We start from the raw sequence: 27,211 nt of genomic DNA on the forward strand, positions 1-27,211 counted from the left end.
TCTGCAGCGCCGTAACTTTCTGGGGTGGCTCTGGACCCTCCTGGCCATCACAGCGTCTCTGCAGGAGGCACTAGTGGCGCCAAGGGGCAGCTGGGCATGCTTCTAGTGCTGCTGCATTTTGCCTACTGCATCAAAGTTATCTGTTCCTGTTAGCAGACCTTATTTAATTAAGCAGGGACTAAAGAATCATTTTAAATAAATGAAATAAAATTGCTCGACACTGCCTTTGAATGCTGATTTTTGTTAACTTTTTTCCTTTTTTTTTGGAGGGAGGTTTTCAACACCAACAATCGTTTATTAATAGCACAGCTAAGGGCATCTGGTGAACACATAAAAACAGACACATCACAGTCTTAGTACTCACTCCATGTCATCTGTCTTTTGTATGAGGAGGTGGCTTGTGGGTATATTCTGCATCTGATATGTGGAGACGCTGACATTACAACCCATGTTGTGTGTGTTCTGAGTAAACTTGTGTCCTCTTGCCCCTCTCCACAAAAAAAAAAAAAGAAATACACTGAAGTCCTAACCCTCATTACCTCAGATAGTAACCTGGTGTTGAAATAGGGTCCTTGTGGGTATTATTAGTGAGAATGAGGTCATAATGAAGTAGGGTGGGCCCCAATCCTAGGTAACTGGTATCCTTGTAAGACATGTGAAGATATACACGGAAGACTGTGTGGTGAACAAGGTAGAGATGGGGGTGACCGGGCAAGGAATCAGACTGCCAGCAGGCCACAGAAGCCAAGAAGAGGCACATAGATTTCCAGGGAGTGGGCCCGGACAACACTGTGGTTTCAGACTTCTAGACTTAAGAACTGTGAAACCATAAATTTCTCTAATATTGAGCTACTCAGCTTATGGTCATTTGTTCCTACTGTCCTAGGGGGATATCTGTGATTCATCTGAATATGTTATTGGAAAAATACTCTTGTCTAGCCCTGTCAGTCATGTGTCCCCAGCCAGAGCCCCATCTCAGAGAAGCCACCTTCTGTATTATACAAACCTCCCTCCCCCTCACCACTGTTCACTGAGCCAAGATGGGCATCTTTGTCTAGTTGAGTGAGTCTACTGGCTGATCAGCAACTATGTAACTTGTGTGGCCTGGTGTGAAAAGGTGAGCCTGCCTTTGAAAAGTTGGACAAAAGGACAGGGCCAGTTAGCTGCAGAAGAAAAGAGGAAGCTTGAAGTGGGCAAAAGCACTGGCCCAGAGCAGAGCAAAACCCAAAAAACTAGAGGAGAGGCAAGACCCTGGGTGATTATGTTGACACACAGCACGGAGCTTGCTTTTAGGGTGTGGCCCACATGGCAAGTGGCCCCCACAGCCATTCCCACCTCTTAGTAAACAGCCAGACTGGTTTTGGGCTTAAAGCCACCCATCCAAAAGATGGCCTGTCCCAGCACCCTGGCAGCTAGGTGTGGCCTTGAAAAGACTTCTGGGAAATTTCCTCACAAGTGGGGAGGGGACATAGGCCTCTCCAGCTGACTGCCTAGCAATAAAACCAGGGGTAAGGGATAGAAAGTTTAAGGGGAGACAACTCAGCCCTCACCCCCCTGGGTACCTGTTCTCTGCCTCTCCACCTTCTATCCCTTTATTTTCCTTCTTTGTCTTTACCTTCCCTGCACTACAGTGTTGGTTAGGGCTTCAGGGGTCCTCATCCCAAGACGCTATGGGGACAATGATGCTGAGAGCCTGGGCAGCTCAGCCAGGACTAGCCAGTGGAAAGCCATGTACCCTCAGCCTGGCCCGCCTCAGCCACCACCATGTGCTGCTCAGCTGCTGCACCACTGCCCACTCAGCTGCGCCATCTCCCTCCAGCTGCTGGGTCCCGTGTCCTGCAGGGCCACCCCTGTCAACCACTCATTTCTGGGCTCTGAGGTCCATCACCTTCTGAGAGAAGACTTTGTGTTTGTATTCAACTGCTTGTCCCTTCATGGTGCCCTGATTTCCCAGGGAGATCGTGTTCCCTAGCCCTCTGATAGTTGGACCCAGCCTTGTCACACCACAGAGATGGGGACACAGACTGACAGCACAATCCAAGCCAATCAGATGCTGAAATTGTTGAGGAAGGGGCTTCCCTTTACCCCCAGAACTTGGAGCCACAAGCAGCTAAACCATCACCACTGGGGACAGCTGCCTGCCAGGTGCAGGCAACACAGAGAGAAACCAAGGGGCCAGTCAAAGAAAAATCAGTTCTTTGCAGAGTCATTTGCAGCCTCCAAAGCTACTGGCTAGGTAAGCTAACTAAGGTTCTCTTTACTCAAACCAAGTTGAGAGGATTTTCCATCACCTACAACGGAAAATGTCCTAGCCAGCTCAGGTCAGGGGGCTGCCCTGGCCTGATAGGCAATGACAATTGGCAGGCCAGATGGCACCTGCAGGACAAAGTGTGCTCAAGGGAGGTCAGCCCAGACATGGGAGCTATGGGAGAGACAGGCAGTTTGAAGCTCAGCCTCTCCAATATAAATAAGGACATGTAAGGCAAGGCTGAATGGTTTGAGTTAATAAAAAATGGTGGCTATTGTTGAAGACAAGACAAAAAAAAATCAGCCTTAAAAAGCACATGAGTAAATATGTGAAGACTTCATAGCTTGACCCATCAGTGGCTTTACACTCCCTCTATGGCTGTGTATTTGAAACTAGATACTTAGGGCCTACTCCCAAGATCTATCCATAAAAATTGTCCTATGTGTTGGATAAAGTGCCTCATACAGAGTAATACATGTTTGCTGAATTAAATCTTTCCCACCTTTCTCAAAGATAACCTTTCCCACCTTCTCCACACTGGCAACCAGCCATGTTTAAGAAATCAAAGCGAAATAACAAATACAGTAAAGCTAACAAAAAAGGCAATAGATGTTCTAGTGAAACACTGGCATTTATTTACCACTTATTTTATGAATATAGCGTTCCAGTTAGGAAGATAAATAGTGCTCCTTTAAACATGAGGATATCAAATGAGTTGTTCAAGGCAAGGAGAAGAATTTTAAAAACTGAAGGTAGGCCTCCCTGGTGGTGTAAGGGGTTAAGTCTCAGCACAATGAAGCTATCAGCAGCCACTGCAGCACGAATTCTATCTACGGCCAGGGAGCTACCCACACGGTGCAGCAGACCTCTCCTGTATCAACCGCTGCTCCCCTCAGCAGTGTATTTCAGTAGATCTGCCTGTTCTGCTCCCCACTCTGTCTCTGGTGAATCCTCTCACCCCCCCCACACACCTCTGGACAGTACCCCAGATCTTGTATATATAAATAAAATCTTTTTTAAAAAAATTTAAAGGAAGTATGTCACTATTTAAATGGAAAATTAACTTTCTGATAGAAGCTAGCCAAACTGGTAATTTTTAAGCATAAGAAAATTAAGCATGTAGGTTTATTCAGAAAAGAGACTTTAACGGTTTAGGAATTTATAAGCTGAAGCTTGAAATAGGTTTAGACAAAGATGATTTTTTAAGGAGAAAAATAATTGGAAGAAGTGAGGGTGAATGTGTTTTATTGCTGTGGTATTGCAGATGAGAAGTAGTGAGCGATGTTGGCGAAGCCACAAATTGGGTGGAGGGGTCTGGCGGGAATTGAGATGGGAAGAGGGGAGGCAGGAAATAGCCAGGGGTAAGGGAAGTCTACATAGAAGCCCTGACTGTACTAGCCATATGGCGCGGTGAAGGCCGAGACTCTAGGCTCCAGCTGCTGACTCCTCCCTCCTTGGACTTTGCCCTCGTCCTCCCTCCATGACCTGTTGGAAACCACATCTTCTCTCCCTTGCTCTGGCCTCTCCCGTGTTCGGTGCCCTTATACCTCTTTTGGTGCCACTGCTTCTCCCAGTTTATTGCCACATCCAGTGCCCTCCTACTCTGTCAGCCCAAGCACCCAAGCAAACCTTTCAGAATGCTGAGGGGGAAGATGCACCCCATCCTCCTTATACATGACTCCCACATCTGTGAATTTATCTGCGAGATAACATTCCTTTGTGCCACCCCCCCCCATCAGTTCCAGTATGGGCCATGGGGTGGAGGGTGTGGTCTCCGCTTTCTCCACTCTCCTACTGTAAACTGGTGTCCTCTAGGGGGTCTGCTAGTGCCACACGCTCCTCAACCTTGTACTTCTTGACTTCACTGTTTGCGATGGCCTCAGGCGTGGTGCTGAGGGATGACTGGTGTCCCTAAGCTGGAGAAGGCCGTGATGTACCTCAGGGAGAAAATACCTTTGTCAGGTGGGCTTTGCTCAGGTGTGAGTTATAGTGCTGGTGGCTGTGTGTGAGTTCAGCTAATGAACTGACTATAAATTAAATAGCTTAAACAGAAACAGATGTAAAACAAGGCTGTGTATTGATCGGTTGATGAAAACGTGACCTGAGACCTACCAGAAAGTTCCCCTGCATTTCCCCCTATGTCATGGTTCTGTGTTCACTAATTCAGTGTTGGCACTTCTTTATAGAACCCAGTTCCCTACAGTGAGTAATCAGTCACACACACACACACACACACACACACACACTCTCTCTCTCTCTCACACAGATTTTTTTGGGCTATTTGGTGCATTTCACTTATGGGATATTTGATCTCTAAAATATTCCACTAACTTATCTTCTACTACTCTTTGCTACAGAGTCTCTTATCGAAATTCAATTCAGCCACTGCCCCTCCCCACTCTTCCCACCTCCACTGCTTTGAGGGGTCCCCTGGGGTGCAATTCCAAGGAGGGGCCAGGACATAGGCCTGCCCAATGACTCGTCCCCCTGCCTCCAGGACAGGTGTGGGTAGTTGACACAGCCAGGGCTGACAATCATTCTCTGGGATTTTTCAGCCTCAAAGAAAGTGGGAAGCCTCAAGCTGGATAACATAGCATGGAGTGTCTCGCTGCCTGGCTGCCCTCCGTGTTAGACACACCTCTACAGAAGGTAATGAGGCCCACAACAGACAAGCAGAAACAGAAGGAAGAGAAAGGACCTGTAGTCTGATCTGTCACTTGCACCCCCTTAGTCCCATCGTGTCTAAGATCTGCCACACCTCTGTCTTTCCAAGATACATTACTACAGGATAAATGAGCTGGTCAGGCTTTTACACCATTGGCCTCTGGGGCTATCACCTGCGGCCTTGACCTTGTTATGTAGAGGGTGCATGGGTGTGGGGCAAAGGTGCCTGACTATGCACACCCGAGCATAGGTGTATGTGCGTGTGTGCAAGTGTGCACACCCGAGCCTAGAGGTCAGCGATATGACAGCAAGGACAAGCAAAGGCTGCAAGAGGAAGAGACCATGAAAGAAGCCAGAGACAGCCCGGAGGAAAGAGCAAGTGGAAATTCGCAGGGGCCCAAGTTGCCATCTCCTGCTGGTGGCTTCCCCTGCCTGCCATTAAAACCTGTGAAAATGGGCCTCCCCTGTGGCGAAGCGGGTTGAGCGCAGTGCTGTGAAGCTGTCTGCAGCCTCTGCAATGCAGGTTTGATTTCTGGCCAGCTAGGGAGATACCCACATGGCACGGCAGACCTCTTCTGCCTTGTCTGCTGTTCCCCTCGGCAGTGTCTTCGGTCCATCTGCCTTGCCTGTTCTGCTCCCCACTCTGTCTCTGGTGAATCCTCTCACCCTCCCACGCCTCTGGCCTGTACCCCAGTTCTTGTATAAATAAAAATAAATCTTTAAAAAATAATAACAAATAAAGCCTGTGAAAATGACTCCAAAATTCTTCAAATTGCTAGAACCTACAGTAAACCTACCCAGCCTGGTATGGTTGCAAAACAATAACCCAGCCCAATTGGTTTCTTAAACTACTTAAATATCTGTAGGATTAAACTGCTGAGTTTCTGTCGCTGGAAACCAGCAATCCCGAACAGCACACCTGGGTCTTTTTGACCTACTGGAATGCATTCCAACACTCAGCTCTAAATCACACATTTCTCCCGAACTTGCATTCAGTGTAGCTGGATTGCCTTTGTCTATGTTCTTTCCTGAAGACTTTTCAGTTCAAGACTATTTCTGTTTGGGATAGACCATAAAGGCGAAAGCAGAAGTTGGGATGTTGAAAAGGAAGCGAGAGTAGAAATCTTGCAGTGCGGCCCTGGGAGAAGGGAAGCAGAGTCAGGTAACAAGACCTGAGAACTGCACTTCCCTGGCACATGTATGACCCAGGGGGGCACAGCAAGGGCTCAGGGCTCTGCTGAGTCTCAGGTGTCCTGTGCAGAATCCTGGGCAGCCCCGTGTGTGGGCTCTACCCTTGCAAGACTGTCATCTTTTGAAATTCTGTCCCTTCGGTCTTTACTTACACCACCCCTCCACCTGGAAAACCCTTTTCCCAGTCTTTGCTGAGTTCTTCACCTTTTCTCTGACACACCATCTCTGCCAGGAATCCCCCTAACCTGGCCTTTTTTGGGGGGGTAAGTGTGAGAAAAAAAGCTTAAGAAATAACAAGTCAAATATAAGTTACCCCCAAATGTTTCCACCTTAAACACCCAAGTGACTCTGGATAGATGTAGTCAACATGGAATTACAAAGCAAAAGGGAGAAGACAACACTGAAGAAAATGTCTCTTGAGGTGATCAGCTACAAGGCCACATCAGTTTCTTAGCATCTCAATGAGACTGAGAAAATCCCTAATGAAGTGATGAATGGAAATTAACCTTAACAATAGTGAGCTGTGAAGAGGAAAGTCTGCAAAAGTCCCCCTGTTCTGTAGCCAGCGCTGAGAATGATGTAGGAATGCAGTAAATACCTGCAGGATTAAAAAACATTAATCCTATGTGCTCTAATAGTTTATAAGTAGAGAGCACAAAAGTGGCACAAAGCCAGGATGGAGCCCACAAGGTGGGGGTTTGGGTGGGGAAGGGTTTTATTCAGGAGAGACTATGGGATCTGATTTTTAAAAGGAACAGATGCTTTCCAGGGAAGGAAGTGTGAAGTAGGAAGAATTCTAGACAGGAGGGCTCCATCGTAGCAAGGACTGAGTTGTGATATGAAGTTGTAGAACTGGAGGTGATGTGTTGAAATGTGGCGCGCAGGCAAGAGCAGCTGAGCATTCGAGCGAGAGGCCTTTGGCTGGCTGCCCCTGTGGAGAATAACCTGGATGGGTCTTGTGTAGAGGTGGAGAGTCCTCCTAGGAGATTGTATCATGATCCCCAAGAGCACAGCACAGTGGGGGGGGGGGGGGGGTAGGGAAGGAATGGCAAGCATTGTTAAGGAGATGAAATGAATAGGCTGTGGTCATAGAGTCAATATTTTGTGATGATGGAGTGATAAGAGTCTAGAATGACTCAAGTGCCATCGGGACACAGGAAGAGCAATAGGCAGGTTTCTAAGAACAGATGATGAGCTCAGTTGTTTTCAGGTAGAGTATAAGATGCCATCGGATTATCCAGGTAGACCTGCCCAGCAAGAAATTGGGTAATTTAGTAGGATTCTGGAGAAATACAGACACATTTGCCTTTAAAGCAGTGGATGGAATTAGCTAGAGGGCGGATAGAAGCCAGCTAAGGACAGAGCTTAACACGCAGCCCGGGACACAGCCAGAAACACTCGTGTCCCCAAATTAGCATGTTTTTTACGTTGTGTGTGGGGGAGAAGTATATGTCACTAATGTGACTGGCCTAAGCTACATCGGTTATTTGAGGGTGGTTTAAATATATTTCTTTGTTGATTAATGACAGGCATTTGCAGCAGGCACAGAAGTTTGGGAGAGGCTTGGGAACTGTTGACAGGAGTATAAGTTATTTGTCCCTCCCAAACCCACTTTCCCTTGTCCTTGGTAAAAGATGGTTTGAATTTTAGTAGAACAGGTGAGCACCCCAGACAAAAGACTGCATTGCTCAGTGTCCCCTGTAGCTCAATGTAGGGACCCAGGACCAAATTCTGGCCAATAAGATACTGGCAGCCTCACAGAAGAATCTGTGGAAGCGGCCCTCAAGCCGCTCCTCATTCCTGCTGCCTGGGGTGCAGAGCCCATGGGTAGGACTGGAGCAGCAGCTGGAAGCCAAGGTTGAGGAGGATGAAGCCCCAGGAGGGAGGGTTCGGGTCCCCCAGCTCCCAGGCGCCTTCCCTTACATACACCTCTGTCTTAAGGAAGCCACCTGCATGGATATGCCCATCGCTGCAGCTGCCCTGGCTCTGACACTGAGCTGCCCAGCAGCAGTTCAGCCGTATTTAGCTCAAGAGTGAGTGTGGCCATCCTCGCCCTGGCTTCCCACCTCAGGGGATTTGCCCTCAAGAGGCAGTTACACAAATCTGAAATGACACAAAGGCCAGATATTCATCACAACGTTGTCTATAATAACCAAAAGGGGGCTATAACTGAAAGTCCCTCAGTCGAGAATTAAGTAATTCTGTCTACTTCAGTATGCTGTAGAGAGCACTGAAGGCACTAAAAATGATGATGTTATATTTAGCCATCACATGAATAGATGTCTATGACAGAGGATGAAAGGAGATTATAAATAATCCTGTTCATCATTATTCTATTCATATACATTTAGTATGTGTGCATATACGTGTGCACACAAACCCCTCTGTAAACCTATGAACCGTCTGGAAATGTCTGAGGAAGGTCTGCAAGAATACCCTTCCTCTTGGATGCCTAGAATTGGGATTTTAGATTTGGGGATTTTTTTTTTTATTTTCTCCCCATTTTAAAATCATAACGTAAGATGTTTATTATCAGATTTAATATTGTGAAGATTATAAAGACCTTTAATGTTTTAAAATGTTCTCTTAGAAAATATTAAGAAAATAATCTTGGGGAAGAGCAGCACGGAGGAGGATGGGTGGGGGTTAGGGCAGAGGGGAAGTGGGGAGCAGGGCAGGATTTGGGGGTGAAGGACAGGGGAGCCAGAGGGGGTGGGGGGAGGGGCCCACCTGATATCTGGGCACTGGAACTTTGGCGGTGGATAAGGTGCTTATACACACACGGAAGTGTGAAGCTATATTCTGAAATGGAGATAATACAATAAATCAGCAATAAATCAATATAATTTCACTAAGGAAAGAAAAAGGGGCATTCTGCCAGCTAACTGTTGAGGAAGAGGTGTGGCCATTGTTGGTAAAAGTCAAATGAATAAAACACACTCCAGGAAAACTGACTCACCTTTCTGTGGTTGTCCACAGTAGGTGGAGACATCCTAATTGGCAGATTTTTACACTTCCTACTGAAAATATAATGGAAACTTAGATGAGCACCTTAGTAAATAATATATTCCTATTTTTCATGTCACTTTTCACAGATCTGGGGGGGTTGGGGTGGAGTAAGGAAATTTATTTATAGTTTCAGGGTAAACCTCAGTCACCTAGGACACCTTGTTTTGATTTTTCTTTAGAAATATATCCACAGTAAGTATTAGTAAATCTAACAAGATACTTATGCACACAGTGGAAGAACTCACTAATGGCATCAAGTTTTGAGTTTTTAAAGGTGGGCGCCCTCCTCAGGGTGTATCTGTGTAGTTTTTAATCCCCCACACCTATCTCGAGTCATTTATATTTTTGGGGTTTTTTTTTGTTGTTGTTATAAAAAACGCTTCATTTATGAGGAAATGCGATGTATTTGTTCGAGGAGATTCATGGCAATTAAATGGAAATAAAATTCTAGGGCACTTAGAAGAGGTGAGGGCCCCTCACCCAGGATTTACCGGTAGACTTGTTTATTGCAGTATTTCCCAATTTCTGCTGGAAAATTCTAAAACAATGTCAGCTTCCTTCTTTTTTTAATTTGAGGGATCGCCTGCCAATTTGAAATAGTCTGAAGCCCAACCTGAAAAGTTTTTTGCCCTTTTGTGGGGTTTAATATCTTTCATGACCATTTAAGGAATGCTGCATGATAATTCCTTCATTTTTATTTGTTGATTTCCCCTGCGCCTGCCCTCACTCAGTATTTAAAAAAGAAGAAGAAAGACTACCGGCAGAGATTATTTAGCCCCTTTTAAAATTCTCTTGTCTGCTGTAAAATCAGAAGATGTGGCTGAATGACAGACTTACAGTTTTAAAATGTGTTTAATATGATTAACTGTGATTAAAATGCTGTATTTCATTTAACAGAAAATAGCTCACTCACAGAAAAGTGCTTTTGTGGTGATTTCATAGCAAGGATTTGTAAACTTTTAGATTGCTTGGTATCTTTAGTTTATTCTTTTTGACTTTTAAATGAACACGAACACATAAATGCAAGCTGGGTATATAATAAAGAGAGGTTTCGATAGAAATCAATTCATGTAAAGTAAATCTAAATGTTTATTAAAATGAATCTATAAAGATAAAGTAAAATATAAATAGTATTTACATAGTTTTGTATCTTCCAAAGTATAGATTTATGTAGTTTATATTTCACACATGAATGAGTTTCAATATGTAGAAAACAATGTCAGCTTCAACGATGTAGTCTACTAGAAAAATCTCTGACCTTACTCAATTTGAATTCTGCTACTTACTGGCTATGGGCCACTGGAAAGTCAATGTATTAATTTATTCGACAAGCACTTGTTGATTTCAACTTTGTTCTTTCTACCCTGTGGCATGCTGCAGGTAAAAAACAACAACAACAAAAAAAAAACCCACAAAAAAACCCTCTAAGTCTTGGAGAGTGTTCTGGAGGAGGCCAGTCATGGCCACAGAAAAATAAACAAATACTTATACTTCACTGGTCTACACATGTCCACTGCACAGACCTCTCCAGCGGATACCATGGGGTGTGAGTAGAATCTGGGCCATTGAAGGCCCCTCTGGGATGTAAAGAAGGGATTCTAGGCCATCCTGTGAGGCAGGGAAGAGCTCCTAGGAGACCTTAACCTGGCAATCTGGGAATGTTCTGCAAAGAAGAGGAAAGCAGGAAGGTGTCTAATGCTGCAGAGCACAGTAACATAAAGATGGGTGTCCTAAGCTATGGAGGTTGGTAGGATCCTGGTAATATTTGCAAGAGGGATTCAGTAACATGATGGATATGAATGAGAAATGAGAAAGCCAAGGAAAATGGAGGATGCTTTCAGAAACTGCCTTATAAAGACAAAGGCAGAGATGCTCAAGTTACAGCAAAAGCGCGGCCCAAGGACTGTCGTGTTTGTGAAGCATGTTTAAGGTTAAGAGGAAGGCGCCAAGGAAAGGGGAGAAGATGACAAAACAGGAGGAAGAAGACACCGTATAACTGAGGCAATGCGCGCTTTGGGGTGAGACCTAAATTAGCCCTGGCCTGCTCTGTGCCCTCTGAACCTCACTTTCCTCAACTGTGAAATTTCTGGCACGTGAGTGAAGTTTCTCTACTCATTCGTGTAATTAACCTTTATGGAGGAGAAGCTACTTGTCCTTGTTTTCTAGGACCTTATGAATCCTAGATATCATTATAAAGAATAGAAATAAATTTGAGATATTTAGAAGGGAAAAATAAATTGGAGACTGGGTTACTGTTTGGATTGGGGTAAGACAGTTGTACCATAGACAGTGGGATGGGCCCATGGCCTACTTGGCTCAGTCATGAGGTGGGAATTGCTCTTATTCCCTAGTGGAGGAAGGGGGATGCTTTCTCTCAGCCGCTGTAAATCAGAGCACATGGAGCCCTAAACGCCACTGGCAGATAACTTGTGACTATGGGGCTGGCTTTCCTTGAAGCCTAAGCTTGGAAAGCAGAACAATGGAAAGCCCTAGGTCCGGGTGGACATGGCTGACCCGCTGGCGGTTTTGTGCCTGTGCCCCCCACGACACTAGGCTCCTTTTCAGCCTGTTGGTCAGGGTGTTCTGTTAAGTGAAGCCCAAGCGGTCTTGACAGTCAAGGTTGATATGAGAATAAGGCGCATGCGTAGCCTGACCAGTGCCCCACATTTTGCTAATTCTAACAATGAATTAGTGAGTTATTCATGGATTCTCAGGTTATTTGGCAAAAGGTAATGCCCTGTAGGTTGGCGAACCTTTTCTGGCCAAAGAGAATAGGCCAAATTAGAAAATATTTTAGGCTTTGTAGGCCTAAATGTACATTCTTTGTGCTTATTATTTTGGTGTCCTTTTTAAAAATGTAGAAGCCATTCTTAACTCCAGTTGTGGGCATAGTTGGCTTAATGACTGGAGTTTGCCGACTGCTGACAGTGCCACCCGTGACACAAGAATCCAGGAGGAGGACAGTTGGGGGAGGTATTGAATTCTGTTTTAAATATGTTAAGGCAGCATATCCAGGCAGAGATGTTCATTAGGCCAAGAGATCTAGGCTGGAGATACAAACGGTGAATCATCCACGTGTAGAGGGTAGGAAGCCAAGGAAGAAGTTTTGGGATGAGATCACCCGGAAGATTGTGTAAAGTCTACCCAGTAACATAAGGGACGGGCCAGGAACAGACCTACAGAGAATCCTGTCTTCCAGGATTGGAGAGAGGTCATAGACCAAAGCTAGTTAACTGGAAACTCAACAAGTGAACCAGTTTCAGGGAGGTGGCTCACACACTCTGATGGATTCCTGGCCAGGTTTCTGTGAGAGCACACAGAAGAGGCATCTAATCAACCTGAACTTGCAAAGAGACCTCAAAGTAGCATGCCTTAATCATCATGTGAGATGGCTGAGAATTAGCTAGGTCTTCCATGCGGAAGGAACAGCCTAAGCAAAAACACAGAGAAGGGACAGACAAATATGAGCATGGGTATGAGGCAGACTGAAAAATAAGGTAAGGCCAGATAGACAAGACCAAGGAGTGTTTCAGATGCAATACCAATGCCTTGAAAGGGTTGGAGAGCTCTGCAGGAGTTGCAGGCACAGGAGAGACAGGTTCACACCTATGTTTTACAAGGAGCGTTTTGGCAGCAGATATCTAAAGAGAAGTGTTTTGTAAGAGAATCAAAGAGGGTGTGGGGCCTGGAAAGCAGAAAACCTCTTACCTGTCCAAGGGGAAAGCATGTAAGATCCTTAATCGGTGATGTGCTAGTAAATGTTTTATAGCTGGCTCTCCAGGGGAACTAGCCCTGATTGGTAGAAACTGTCAATTTCATGGGTAAATATTTCCATCACGGTCGAACTAAGGCTAATGGTGGGATTATAGAGAAGATTTAGAGAGAGATTTAGGAGTTGAATTGAGACTCAGTGACTGATGAGCTGGGGGGTAGTGAAGGGATGAAGAAAAGTATACACTCTTCCAGATTTCTGTCTTGGGTGTTGGGATTGGGAAACAAATGTACTACACAATAAAGAAATCAGCAAATCTACATGGTTCTTCTCCTCCTCCTAGAGGGTAAGCACATGGAGAGAGGGACTTTCAATCATTTCATCTGTATTCCTAGCATATGGTTGACAATAAATATTTGTTGAATGGATGAATGGCTTCCCAATGAAGGCACGAATGTTATCTTTGCTGACTTAAGCAGTAGCAGTGTCCATGAGTCTATGTGGAACAGTTTGTTGAGCGTTGGCACCTGATGGGATGAAGAATCTGAGACAATGCATGAACTGTACATTGAAAAAGTTTGCTTTAAACTGGTCCAACCCCTATGGGAAGCTGTGTGGCGAATCCTCAAAATACTAAAAATGGAGCTACCATATGACCCAGCAATCCCCCTCCTAAGAATCCATCCAAAGGACACAAAAACCCTAATTTTAAAGGAAACCTGCACACCTATGTTTATTGCAGCATTATTTACAATAGCTAAGATATGGAAACAACCCAAATGTCCCCAAACGGATGCATAATCGAGAAGATGTGGTCTATATACACAATGGAATACTACTCAGTGATCAAAAAAGATAAACTCATGTCATCTGCAGCAACATGGATGGAGCTGGAAGGAATTATGTCCAGTGACATAAGTCAGAAGGAAAAAGAAAATTATCAAATGGTTTCGTATAGGTGGAATACAGGGAAACTGAGCAAATTGTCAGGAAAAAGACAAAAACTCAATGGCAAACCATAGCTCTGAGGCATATAGCAGGGGAGGGGCAGGAGAGGGGTCAAAACAGGGGAGGGAAAAGCACAAGGGACTGTGGTGATGGATCATGGGTGCTGCGGTGGTGAGAAAACTGTGGGGACTACACCTTAGGAGAGAAATCAAGTATTGTACAAAAATGAACAATGTTATAAGAAAAAATAGGGCCTCCCTAGTGGCACAGGGGGTTAAGTCTCAGCACTATGAAGCTATCGGTAGTCACTGTGACCTGAGTTTGATCCCCCAGCCAGGGAGCAACCCACATGGCACAGCAGACCTCTCCTGACTCCCCGCTGCTCCCCTCAGCAGTTTATTTCAGTGGATCCGCCTGTTCTGCTCTCTACTCTGTCGCTGGTGAATCCTCTCACTGCTGGCACCTCTGACCTACACCCCAGTTCTTGTATGCAAAAATAAAAATAAATCTTAAAAAAAAGAATAAAGAATAAAATAAAATTTTGCCTACTGAACACTCTAAAAATAAAAAGAAAAAAAAAGGAGAAAAAGTTTGCTTTTTCTCAGGAGAAAAAAACAGGAGACACACAGATGGCAGCCCACCCAAGGAAATTTGACGTCACTCTGTCTCAGGAAAAGTGAATCTTAGCAGGCAGCTTCCCGGAGCTTCCTTGACCTCTAGAATGGTGGAACTGGCCCAGGAGAGCCAACCAGAGCTAGGGGACGAAAGCTTGTATTAAATCCACAGCCCAAAGGAAAAATCAAGAGCTGAGTCCACAGGAGAGTATAGGAGGGATAGAAAGTGTGGGAATAAGGCCGTTCTGTCCAAAGTCAGAAGCCAGGAATTGAAAACCAGGAAAGATCTAGATTGGATAGTTTATCAAATGCTCAGTGCCAGTCTAGTTTAAGCAGACAGGGTGCTGGGTGCTTTGGCCAGCTGTTAAACTTGAGCCTGGGAATGGAACCTCATAAATATTGACATGAAAATCCTTGCCAACATTTGCACGGCAGTCATGGATGTGTTGAGCAAAGTTCAACTGAGTGCATTTTAAAGATATTATTGGTTTTATTCAGTGACTCAGGGGTCAGGCAGCCTCCAATCCAGCAGACAGAAAGGGGCTCCAAGGAGCTTCAAAATGGAAGACCTTTTAGGCCTCCCTGGTGGCGCAGACAGTTGAGTGCAGCACTGTAAAACTGTCCGCAGCCTCTGCAGCATAGGTTCAATCCCAGCCGGCCAGCGAGACTCCCACATGGCATAGGAGACCTCTCCTGTCTTGCCCGCTGCTCCCCTCAGCAGTGTATTTTGTCAGTCTGCCTGTTCTGTTCCCCACTCTGTCTCTGGTGAATCCTCTCACTCTCCCGCACCTCTGGCCCGTACCCCGGTTCTTGTATAAATAAATAAATCTTTAAAAAAAAAAAAAAATGGAAGGCCTTTTCCAGGCAGAAGGGAGCCAGAATGAGGGAATGGGTTGTGGCAAGGTCACGTTCCTTTAGGGGGCGATGGGCCTATCAGGCAGATGACCCCACTAGTGCTGACCAGGTGACTCTCAATAGCCTGGCTTGACATTCCCTTTTGGGGAGAAGGCAAGACTAATTAAGTCTAGTCTGGTGACATGGGAGTTAGCCTAAGTAACTCCATCTTGGGACACTTTTTAGCAGATCTAATTTGGGAAAATTTTTTTTTTTAGTAAATGTGTTTTTTTTTTTCCCAAGAAAATGTTTTTCTTCTCCCCAAGGGAACATTTCATACATGATTTTAATCACTACATTACTTAATGTGTTTCTAGGTATTGCTTTATTTAAAATTGTGTCTCTGAAGGCTGGGTAGAGCGTGATGCTGATAAAATCGTGTATTTGGAACTTCATGCCATCACACCAGGCTGCAGGCCAGGTGAAAATTTGGGTTTGTTTGAGGACTTTCTTCATCTTTTCCCGGTCTTTGCTTTCTTTCCCTAAACTAGTTTCATTTATTGCCCTGAGGGAATTCCCAAGATGAAGTCTCACGAATCAAGGACCTAGGATCTTAAATTTCAAAAGTCCAAACCCTGGATGGAGAATGGGGGGCAGAAAGTTTTGGACACCGACTATAGATTGTGAGAATACACAGCATCACCTTCCCATTCTCTGATTTTCTGACTAGCAAACCACCAGATTGCAGTAGGGAGGAGGGATATGGGTGGAAGGAAAGAGGATTTAGGGGCAGCCAGTCCACGGGGAGACTCCCTTGTCATTTCCTTCCAAACTGGTTTGGGGGAGAAAGTCAAAAACCCAGTAGCCTCCCCAGGGAGACTGACCCTCTGGAAGCTGAGTAGACCTCCTCCTTTGGCTGCCCCCAGGTGAGGAAGACGAGAGACAGGTGGCCAAGAAAACACTGAGAGGCCTCAGGGACCTCCACCACCCACGCATGACAAGAGGAGGCCTAAGAGCGACCCTGGCTGCCCGTGCCTCCTAGGACATTGCTGGGGACACTGCCACAGAGGGACCAGAGGAGGCTGCTGCAACCCCACTGCTCACCTGTGCGTGAGAGCCCGAGTGGATGGGATACAGGGCCTCCCACCTTTGCTGGCACCGAGGGCATGCTGCTCCCCTGAAGCTGGGACCAGCCTCAGCAGAGCCAATGGGGAGGAGCCAAGATGACTGACGTGAGGTTTGGGGAATGCACTTGGGGGTGAGGTCACTTAGCGCCTGTTCAAAAACACTGTCATTTAGAGAAAAGTTTTGTTTCTTGGGTGTCCAGCTATTTTTTTTACCTTCGTGTGACGCTGCAGATCCTAAGTAATTAAAGCCACTTGCTCATCTGCTCCAAGTCAACATAAATATTCCTTCGTCTGCCTGCTCCAGCAGCTTCAGTATGTTTTGCCCAGAACCGTGGCTGTCCCTCTGGGCAGGAGAGTGTGGAGATGCCGTGACTTCTCAGCACATCAGTCACACCCACATCAACTGCGAGAGCAAAACCCATTCAGGACCCAAGAGCAATGATTTGTGGACAAGTGTGCCTAGGACTGTAAACACCGCTGCTCCCCTCTGTTATCACGGATGTGAAAAGTTCAGGCTGTGTCTTCCCACCAGCGCCACCAGCTCAGCAGGTGTCATCTGCTCAACAGACTTACAGGCTTTTGAATCAGACCTGGATTCAAATCCCGCCGGGCAGTGGAATGGATTAGGGCAAATTTTTCCATACTGCCTTGGGTCTCTTCTTATTCACCTGTAAGACACAGAGTGGCACTGACCTCCTGGGGCCGTGAGGACTGATGGGATAAAACCTAAAGCGCAGGGCAGGCAGCCGATAAGAGCCCTTGCTGTTTGTATCATCGCTGGGAGCTCTATCCATTTGCTAGGGTTGTCGTAACAAAATGTCACAGCCTAGGTGACTTAAGCAATAGAAATGTATTTTCTTATAGTTTTGGAGACTGAAGTCCAAGATCAACGCGGTGGCAGGTTTTTTTCTCTTGAGGCCTCTCTCTGTGGCTGGCAGATGCCACTCTCTCTCTGTCCTCACATGGCCTTTCCTCTGTCCTCCTGCCTCCCTAGCGTCTTCCACTTCTTATGGGAACATCTGTCATATTGGGTCCTCACCCTTGGACTTATTTAACCTTAATTACGCTTGGGAGGACCCATCCCCAAACGCAGTCACATTATGGGGTTAGGGCTTCCACAGAGGAATTGGAGGAAAGGCTGTTCAGTCCATAATAGAAGTTAAGAAAGGTCCCATCAGGGCCTCCCTGGTGGCACAGGGGTTAATTCTCAGCACTATGAAGCTATCCACAGCCACTGCAGCATGAGTTTGATCCCAGGGCAGGGAGCTACCCACATGGTGCAGCAGACCTCTCCCAACTAGCCCGCTGCTCCCCTCAGCAGTGTATTTCAGTCAGTCTGCCTGTTCTGCTCCCCACTCTGTCTCTGGTGAATACTCTCACCCCCTGCACCCCTGGCTTGCACCCCTGGCCTACACCCCAGTTCTTGTATGCATAAATAAATAAAAAATAAATCTTTTTTTTTAAAAAGGTCCCATCAAAGGCCATTCAATTTTGATAAGTTTAATATTTAAGAAATATTTAAGAAAAAAAAAGAAAATTTCAACTATTGGGAAAAAAAAAAAAAAGAAATATTTATTCCCAGAAACACAAGTGTCTCAGTGGGTTTTTTTTTTGGCCGGCACTTAAGGGCTGAAATTATGTCGATGTAAGTATTCAGCAGCTGGTGTGTTTTACAAAGAAGAGCAGACACTGTCGGGGAAAGGGAAGCATTACGTGTGGACAGAACCTGGAAAAGCCGCAGAAAAAAAAAGCATGAAGGGCCCCTTGTGAGTGGCGGCGCGCTACCTGGAGATGCCTTGGAAAGAGCAGAGTTAGGAAGTGGGCAAGTGACAAGAGTAATCATAACCAGCCCCACTGTGGAGGGGGAGGGAGGCAGAGGCTGTGCTTCTGATGGCAAATGTGGCCGAATCCAGAGACAACACGTCAGCTCTGTTCCTGCCAGGGACTTAGACAGGCACTTGGGGGAAATTTTTAAAGACTTTTTTTTAACCAGTTGATTACTATTTTGCACTAGAAGGGGAAGCCCAGATACCCTGAAGTTGTAAACAGTGATTTCACAAAGAAACAATTGACAGGTTGAGGGTCAGTTGCCTCCTCAGACACCCTGGGGAGTGGAGCCACAGACTCCCAGGACTTCCTACCTGCGCAGTCACTTTTCCTGCTCATACCCAGGTTTTGGAAAGTGAGTTCCAGCTTGTCTTATTTTTTATTTTTTCCAGGCATTGTTCCAGAAGATCAAATCATGTTAATAGTGCAAAACAAACACACAAACACAAATAAATAAATAAATAAATAAATAAATAAATAAATAAATAAATAAATAAATAAAACCCCAAGGGCTCTACTTGCATCTATGTTTGGAGGTTTTTGGGTTTTTAGTTGTGTGTGTGTTTTTTTTTTTTTTTTTTTGGTTCAGTCTTGGAGAACTTCGAATTTCCTTGAAATTTGTAGCATGCTCATCTGGCAGCCACGCTGGTTTTTTGGGGTCAGGCCTCTGCATCGTGTGGGTTAGAATTAACTGGCGTGGCCCTGACACACAGTCTTCCTGAAGTGGGCATGGTGCCACCCTCTCCAGACTTAGGAAATTGTGGGGTCAATCAAGTTCCTCCACCGGATCTCCAAGAGTGACTCTGCTTCCTAGGGAAATACTTGTGTATCCTGGGCCTGTTATGCAACAAATTCCTGCAATAACTGGGTGAGAAAAGAGCAGGAAGATGTGTTTAATACTCTGAACACCTTCACCTGCATCATTTCATTTTAATCCTCCTAGAAGATATGAACCTATGAGTAGGCAAACAGAGATTATGAAACCCCCCAACATTTGGGAGAGAAAGCCTTTCCCAATGCCCAGGGCTTCCAATCAGCTTCCTAGTGCCCCACTCCTGAAGACACACAGAGAACAAACTATTAGTAGACTTTTGAGGAAAACCAAAGCAAATCAACAATAACAACAAAAAACAGGAGTATAATTTTGGGGAAATTAAAAAATGCATAAACCAGAGAAAATACTCATCAATGCTTTGTTCAGAAGAACAAGAAGTCATCTATGAAAGAAGAACAGCACAAAATAAAAAAAAAATATATTTAGAAAATTTCTAAGAACGTTTAGAAAAATATGATAATAGGAAAAGTGAAAAACTCACTAGGAGATAAAGTTGAGAAAATATCCTAGAAGAAAAGAACCAAAAGATGGACAATAGGGAGGAAAAGATAATAAAATTAAAGAATTAAACCAGGAGATACAATATTTGGGAAATAAAGGCCTTCTAGGAAAAAATGCACTAGAATATGTGCTAGACATACACTTCATGTGAACAGATTAAAAGCTCTTATCAAGCACCCTGCATAATGAGTAACAGACGATGTACCAAGAATCTCAAACAAGGTCCACTGAAACCACACAGCTACCAGTGACAATTTACTATTAAGAATTATTAGTGTGTGTAAGATGGCTAACTACTGAAAAGGGGTAAAAGAGAACTTTAAAGGTTCTAGATGTAGCAGTGGCAAAAAGCCTCTGTTCCGTATGCTGCAGGAAGGTGGACCATAGGTAACAAGGCCATCTTTTCTTTTTCTCCTTCACTCAGCTGAGAGTCATAACCTCTTGGAGAAGGTGTGGATACTTCAGGAACAGGAGCGTGTAGCCTGCTGATGGCAAAAAACTTCCCAGAGAGAAAGAACCAGCATTGTCTATAGAGGCAGCTCCCAGTGGAGAAAGCATGATCTGAGGGTACACCTGGACATCACCTGTGCTGGCCACTGGTTCTCACCCTGAGTAACAGTAACAGAGGACAAGTACCTGAGAGGAAATATGGACATTTTCAGGCAAATATTTACTTCATATATACGTTTTCTAACAGATCTGCTTAAGGATGTACATCTGCAAAATGAAGACAATATTCTGACTGAAGCATTGAAGACTCTCATTCACAACGTGCTCCAGAAGAATCTGACTCTGAATAAGGAGAAGTTCTAGGAACACCTTCATCTACTTATTCCACTTCTGTTTTCCATTTTTTAGGTATACACAAGGTTCGTCGAAATTTATATTAAAATGAATGTTACACATGTTAATAGAATCAATACAATTAATGAATAGCATTGCTAAAATAATGTAATAAAATACATGTCTGTGAAGAACGAAAGAGTTCTTTCAGTAACTTTAAATAAGTGATAAAAAATTGTGTTTCAGACTCCTTGAGTGTTGTTTCTTTCTACACATTATATAAAATAGCTCTATGGCATACAATGGGTGGCACATTAGATCTGATGAAATACAGTGTTAGTTCCACACATGCATCCAAAGGAAAAGGGGTTCCCAATACAGTACCAGGGCTCTGGGCTCTTCTCTGTTCCAGGTGACAGCGCTCACCTCAAGCTGTCTTCCCTCATAGTCACAACATGGCTGCAATGACTCCAGTCATCACAGCAAAGCACAAAAAACAGTGTCGTCAAATGGGTTATGTCTCTTCTTATGATAAAATCTTTCCCAGGAGCCCATGCAGAATTCTGGTGTCTCACTGGCCAAAAGTTTATCATATGCCCATACTAATCCCTGGCAGGGGTAAAAAATAACACCTACAAAATATGACTTAAACCAATCATGTCCTGCCCCCAGGAGTTAGCGATGAAGCCTATGCTTGAACACAAGCTGTGCAGCACAGAGAGGCTACCAGACAAATGAGAACTCACCTAGGAAGGGCAGGGGGGCAAATGAGCAGGGGGGAGACGAACATCTACTACTGATTCCTGATGATGTCTGTGGTGTTTGAAGTCTATTCCTTCAACTCTCCAAGGGCAGCTTCATGTCTGAATTATTGAAGAAATAGTTCAATGTAGTCGGTTCTATATTAAAATTTCTAGTTTATTTCATTGTCTTTTCAGCTTCACACTCATTTTTTTTTCTGTAACTAATAATGCTGCTTTTATTCCTCATGATAAAAATAACTATCATTCCAGAGTAAAATTTATGATAGCTGAAAATCTAGGTTTTGCTGGGTTTAGGCAAATTGAACCAGATACACAGAGAAATGCATATCAATGTACATTTATACCTGAACATATAATTGTTTATAGTCTAAATTGGTGGTAAAATATATTATGAAAATAATTAATTTTTTAAAAGCCCCATCTTTTTACTTTTTGGGGTACCAGTGCTATGTGAGATTTTGAGAAGATAAAATTATAAGTAATTTACCCTTGCAGTCCTTGCTTCTCCATTTCTTTCCTTTCAGATACCAAAATCCTTCTTCACCTAATAAAAGATCGTTTCATAAACTCTCCATGACACAGTATCTCAACCCTGCTATGCAAAATCCCCTAATTATATATGATTTCCAAACCAGGGAGAAATTTGACCTGATAGAATAACAACAGTCTGTAGAAGAAAGCAGAGTTACAATGTGTTTCTTTGACAGGTGCTGAGAAAGATCCAGAATGCCCCCATGGAGTGTGGTGTCTGGCATGTTCCTCTTCTCAGTAAACTGTTTACTGAGTAGAGTGATGATTCTTCTTTATGATGTGACTGGAGAATGTCTATGGCAAGAAGTATGCAATTCTTAATGATTACCGATGATTTAAAATATCGAACGCCAGGGCCTTCCTGGTGGACCAAAGGTTAAGTCGCAGCACTGTGAAGCTATGGGCAGCCACTGCAGCACGAGTTTGATCCCTGGCCAGGGAGCTACCCACATGGCACAGCAGACCTCTCCTGTCTCGCCCGCTACTCCCCTCAGCAGTGTATTTCAGTAGATCCACTTGTCCTGTTCCCCACTCTGTCTCTGTGAATCCTCTGTCTCTGTGAAACCCCCCGCACCTCTGGCCTGTATGCACCAATAAATAAATCTTTAAAAAAAATTTGAATGCCTGTGTTTACAGTTAGGCACGCGGGGGGCTGAATTCTGGTTTCAGCCGGTCACCTTCCCTTAGGCTGGTGGTGTATTCTCAGTGATTTACTTTCTATAGCTCAGAGGAGTCAGTGGCCTTCTTATCCATGTGTGCAAGTTGACTTGTGTCTGTGCCTGGAGGATGTGCCTCCCGGAGGACCTTGAACAAACTCTTCAAATATTACCTTGTGAATCTGAACCAAAGGGTCCGTTAATTAGGATAAAGAATGTCAGAAATAGTCTTTTGCTGATGATATGAATTATGTGCAGGCAATAAGGCTGACATGTAGAACTGTACAAATGTCTCTACCTTTTTTGAACAAAATAAGAAGCCGTGGAAAGCATAATATGTCCAGTATAGTGCCTCGTACTCCAGTTGTTCTGGAAGCTTCCACTTAGTCAAGGATTTAGTTGCTTGACCTGGCCTGACTGAAATACCACCGTGAAGATAATTCAAAGTTTAATGAAAGAGGAATTTATTAAAAAGGTTATTTCAAGCCAAACTGAGGCCCTTACTGAGGGGCCAAGATCAGATTTCTCTGAGTGAAGGCCCTCAGGGGGAGGCTCAGCTCCTATCAGTAAGTTCCACACACAGAAAGAATACATAAATGTTCTGCAACAAAGAGAAGAAGGCATCTAGTTAACTTCTGACATTTCCAGAATTAGTTGTTAAAGGAGAATCACTGTTGGTGACTTCGAAGTTACTTAGGTCTGAGCCACCCATGTTTGGGAGGAAAGACAGCCCCAAGGTGATCTGAGCCTCTGTCCCTCAAATACTTATTCCATCTTCCTTCTTCCTGCAACTCAGAGCCACACCAGGGTGCACTTGGACTGTGGACTTTCCAGCCATTTTTCTTGCTTCTTGCCACAGGGGTCTTCCCAGCAAGCAAGGTCATTGTCTGCTGACTTCAGCCTCTGCAACATTGGCAGCAACGCGAAATGTGGCATTCTTATTTTTTTTTTAAGTCCCCATCTGGCAGTATGGTTGGAAGGAAGGAGACTTTGGAACTTAGCCTCTTTGAAATGTTTTCTCATCTGTCTGAGTGGTGGGAGATGGACTAAATGATTTCTGACTTGAATGCATTCTTAAAGTTCTAGATTATGTGGGGCCTCCCCGGTGGCGCAGCGGTTGAGCGCTGGGTTGCGAAGCTGCGCGCGGCCTCTGCGGCGCCGGTTCGATCCCCGGCTGCTCCCCGGCCACCGGAGGAGGGTCCCACATGGCGCGCAGACCTCTCCTGCCGCCCGCTGCTCCCCTCAGCAGTGTACTTCGGTCCTTCTGCCTGCTCTGCTCCCCGCTCTGGCTCTGGTGAATTCTCTCGCCCTCCCGCGCTTCTGACTGTACCCAGTGCATGTATAAACAAAACAAACAAAGAAACCAGCAAACAAATAAATAAAGCATGCCTCTATAAAAAAAAAAAAAAAAAAAAGTTCTAGATTATGTGGTATAAAAAAGGTAGCATTAGATCTGGCATCTTCATTCAATAGAAAGGAACTATTATTTATAACATTTAAATGAATCTTAATGATATTTAATAAAAAGAAAAGGCAAAGAGTGTGCAGAGAGATTAAGTTGACGAGGCCCATCTTGGACTAAAATTCATGCTCTTCCCACTGTAACACTAGGTACCCCCTGTTAGGAACTGAACCATGTCCCTCAGATTCTTACACTGAAGCCCTACTCCAGTGTAACTCTGTTTGGAAATAGGGCCTTCATGGGGTCATTGGCATTAATAAGGTCATAAAGGTAGGGCTTTAATCTAAGATGACGGATGTCCTTAAAGGAAGAGGCGGACACCCCAGGAGTGCATGAGGATGGAGGAAGGTCTTGAGAAGACTCAGTGAGAAGGGAGCACCTGTAACAGGGAGAGGCTGAGGAGAACCCAGACCTCCCAACTCCTTCCTCTCAGACTCACAGCCTCCAGAACTATGAGGAAATCAATTTCCAAGTTGCTCAAGCCAGCCAGTGTGTGGTGCTTTTGTAATGACAGCCCTGCCACACGGATGCACCCTCCCCTTCATGGTGGCTAGTCAGAAAGAGGCTCAAAAGGACAAACACTTTGGGTAAGCCTCATGTGCAAGAAAATAAAACAATAGGAGGGGAAGTGATTTTCTCAAAGTGATCAGCAGCCACATTTTTGTGAGGTTGTGGACTTTTCTAACTGACACACACATTTTTATCTCAGCTCCTTTAGTGAGTAGCAACAAAAGCTGAATGAAAACCACCTTTTAACTCATTCAAGGGTATTTGTGAAGGGCCTACTTTCCACTGCACAGGGCAGTAGGTAGGATGGAGGGATGAGTCTCTGTCTTTCTAAGAGTTCAGTCTTCTCTCAGGCAGGTATGGGAGTCCCTGGAGAGAAGCAGGGGGAGGGCCTCAGGATGTGACAGGGCCAGAGAGGCAGCTGAGAGGAAAGCTGGTGAACACACAGCCTGCAGCAAAGGAGTGCCAGGCAGTGCAGAGGTTGCAGGGCTGAGAAGTGTCTGGGGAAACGGCAGGACCAGGGGTACCCCAAGAAGACACATCCAGATCTGTAAAGACCCTGTGGGGGAGTGTGTGGAGATGGGATATGGGGAAACAAAGGGAGACCCCAGTCACTTTCACCCGCTTAAGCATCTTGCCTTGGACAGAGCCTGCCCGAGCACCATTGTTAGGGGAAGCGCCCAGAACTGGTAAGCCCACCAGTTTCTCTGCACTGTCTCTCTCTCTCTTTTTTTTATTACAGATTTATTTTTTTATGCATACAAGAATTGGGGTACAGGCCAGAGGTGTGGGGGGTGAGAGGACCCACCAGAGACAGAGTGGGGAACAGAACAGGCAGACTAACTGAACTACACTGCTGAGGGGAGCAGCGGGGAGACAGGAGAGGTCTGCTGCGCCATGTGGATCAGCTCCTTGGCCAGGGATTGAACTTGTGCTGCAGTGGCTGGCAATAGCTTCATAGTGCTGTGCTTAACTCCAGCGCCACCAGGGAGGCCCCATATGCTGTCTGTCTCTTTACCCATCTTTTCCCTCATAATTCTAGTTTGGAAAGACTTTAGTTCGGATGGAAAAAGACAAATACTGTATGATTTCACTCACATGTGGAAGACACGGAAACAAAATTAACAAAACACAAGAGCAAACTCCTAAACTACAAGAATAAAATGGCAGTTACCAAAAGGAAAGGAGCAAGGTGAATGGATGAATCAGGTTAAAAGTCTAATTTTATACAAATTAGACTTTTGGTGGCAATCATGTGATGGTGTATATAGATGTTGAACTCTGTAAAGCTATAAAACAATGCTCCTTCAATACAAATTTTAAAAAAGAAAAAGAGTTTAATTTGTTTCTCAAATTGGTGGAAGTTCTATCATCCCATGATAGGTTGTGAAGCATAAGATGATACGCTTCCAGGAGCTTCTCCTCAGGCCCTGTGGCTGACTCGCCACTGAAGTCAACATAGGACTGCAGGGCTAATGTATCGCCATGTAAATGAGGTTTGGTCCAGATAATCCCAGATGCTCACAGCAGTCAAATGCACTGTCAGCAGCCCTCCTGCTGATGTTAAAAAACAAAACTCAATTGAGTAAAGTTTGAAGATCTTAATGGTTTTACCCAATGATTCATGGATTGGGCATCACCCAATCCAGCAGATAGAAAGGAGCTGCAAGGAGCTGAGCAAAAGGAAAGAATTTCATAGGCAGAATCGGGCTGGGCAGGGAAGTGATTAGAAGGGAGGATTGTTCTCTGGCAAAGTTACCTTCTTTAGGGGGCGGTGGTGTTGTAAGAGGTGGAGAACCTCACTAGCACAGACCAGGAGATTCCAGATGGACTGAATTATGACTCTTCTCTTGGGGGAGGTTGAAATTATAAATCAATTAGGTATTAAGTCTCAATTTGGTGACATGGACTTAGCATATGTGATTCCATGTTGGGCCTGTTGGCTCTTCTTTAACACTAAAACAAGGTCTCCTGTGTAATGACACTTTCAAGTGTCAAACATGGCATACAACGGTGCTAGCTCTGGCCCGGTGCATGTCACGCGATGAGACAACAATCGCTTATCTTGTCTGCCCACAGGGGAGATGGAGAGTGGAACTGGTTCCCCAAGTTATGACATCTCTGTTCTCCTTCAAGATGCAGCCTTTGGATCTGAGTGATTTTAACATCAACTGACTTGATATATTTTTAAAGATTTATTTATTTATGCATAGAAGAACTGGGGTGTAGATCAGAGGTGCAGGGGGGTGGTAAGAGGATTCACCAGAGAGAGTTGGGAGCAGAACAGGCAGATCCACCGAAATACACTGCTGAGGGGAGCAGCGGGCAAGACAGGAGAGGTCTGCTGCACCATGTGGGTTGCTCCCTGGCCAGCTGGGGATCAAACTCGTGCTGGTGATAGCTTGATAACACTGTGTCTTTAACCTCTGCGCCACCAGGAAGGCCCTTGACTTGACAGATTTCTTTTAAAATTCCTTTCTGCACTTGGATTCTGTGACTCTAACCTCTAAAAGCAATGTTAAGCTGCTATTGAACACGAAGCCTGGCCTGACACTGTGATCGTCTCCAACCCCAGACCGAGAGGTAGCTGCTGCCACTGAAATCAGTTTTAATTCAATCACAGGTAATCTTTAGATGGTGGAAGATCTCTTTGAGGAGTGAGTATCGATCAACAAAACCTGGAGAAGTAAAAGAAAACCATGAATACTTCCTCGAGAACGCAAATCTTCAAGGTAAGAAAGGGGCCATCTGATGTACTGCTTCCTGCTAAGTTCTTTTAGGGAGGGATAGATTTTCTCTGAGAAATAGCAAATATGCCATCACTTGAATATTAATATGTAATTATGTGCTTAATTAGATATAACAGATATTATAGAACATTGGGTTCTTAAAAGACAGAAAATTGTTAACATAGTCTCAAATTTCTTTTGGGAAAAATCTTAAAGTGTTTAAAAATCCAAGTTAGCATGTAAATTTCATTAATAATCTTAAACTATCT

The 27,211-nt window shown here is 44.7% G+C and overlaps 1 protein-coding gene across 1 annotated transcript in view; it reads left to right on the forward strand.

The window, feature by feature from the left end:
• Window positions 1–27,211, forward strand: part of FBXO36 (F-box protein 36) — a 51,634-nt gene that overhangs the window by 9,993 nt on the left and 14,430 nt on the right. The window contains exon 2 of the mRNA XM_037524182.2: window positions 26,837–26,945. Coding sequence (XP_037380079.1) covers window positions 26,837–26,945 — 109 coding nt within the window. The remainder of the gene's footprint in view (window positions 1–26,836; window positions 26,946–27,211) is intronic.

This window comes from Talpa occidentalis, unplaced genomic scaffold, assembly GCF_014898055.3.
Source record: "Talpa occidentalis isolate TD23 unplaced genomic scaffold, MPIMG_talOcc4v2.1 talOcc4.3, whole genome shotgun sequence".
Taxonomy (NCBI): domain Eukaryota; kingdom Metazoa; phylum Chordata; class Mammalia; order Eulipotyphla; family Talpidae; genus Talpa; species Talpa occidentalis.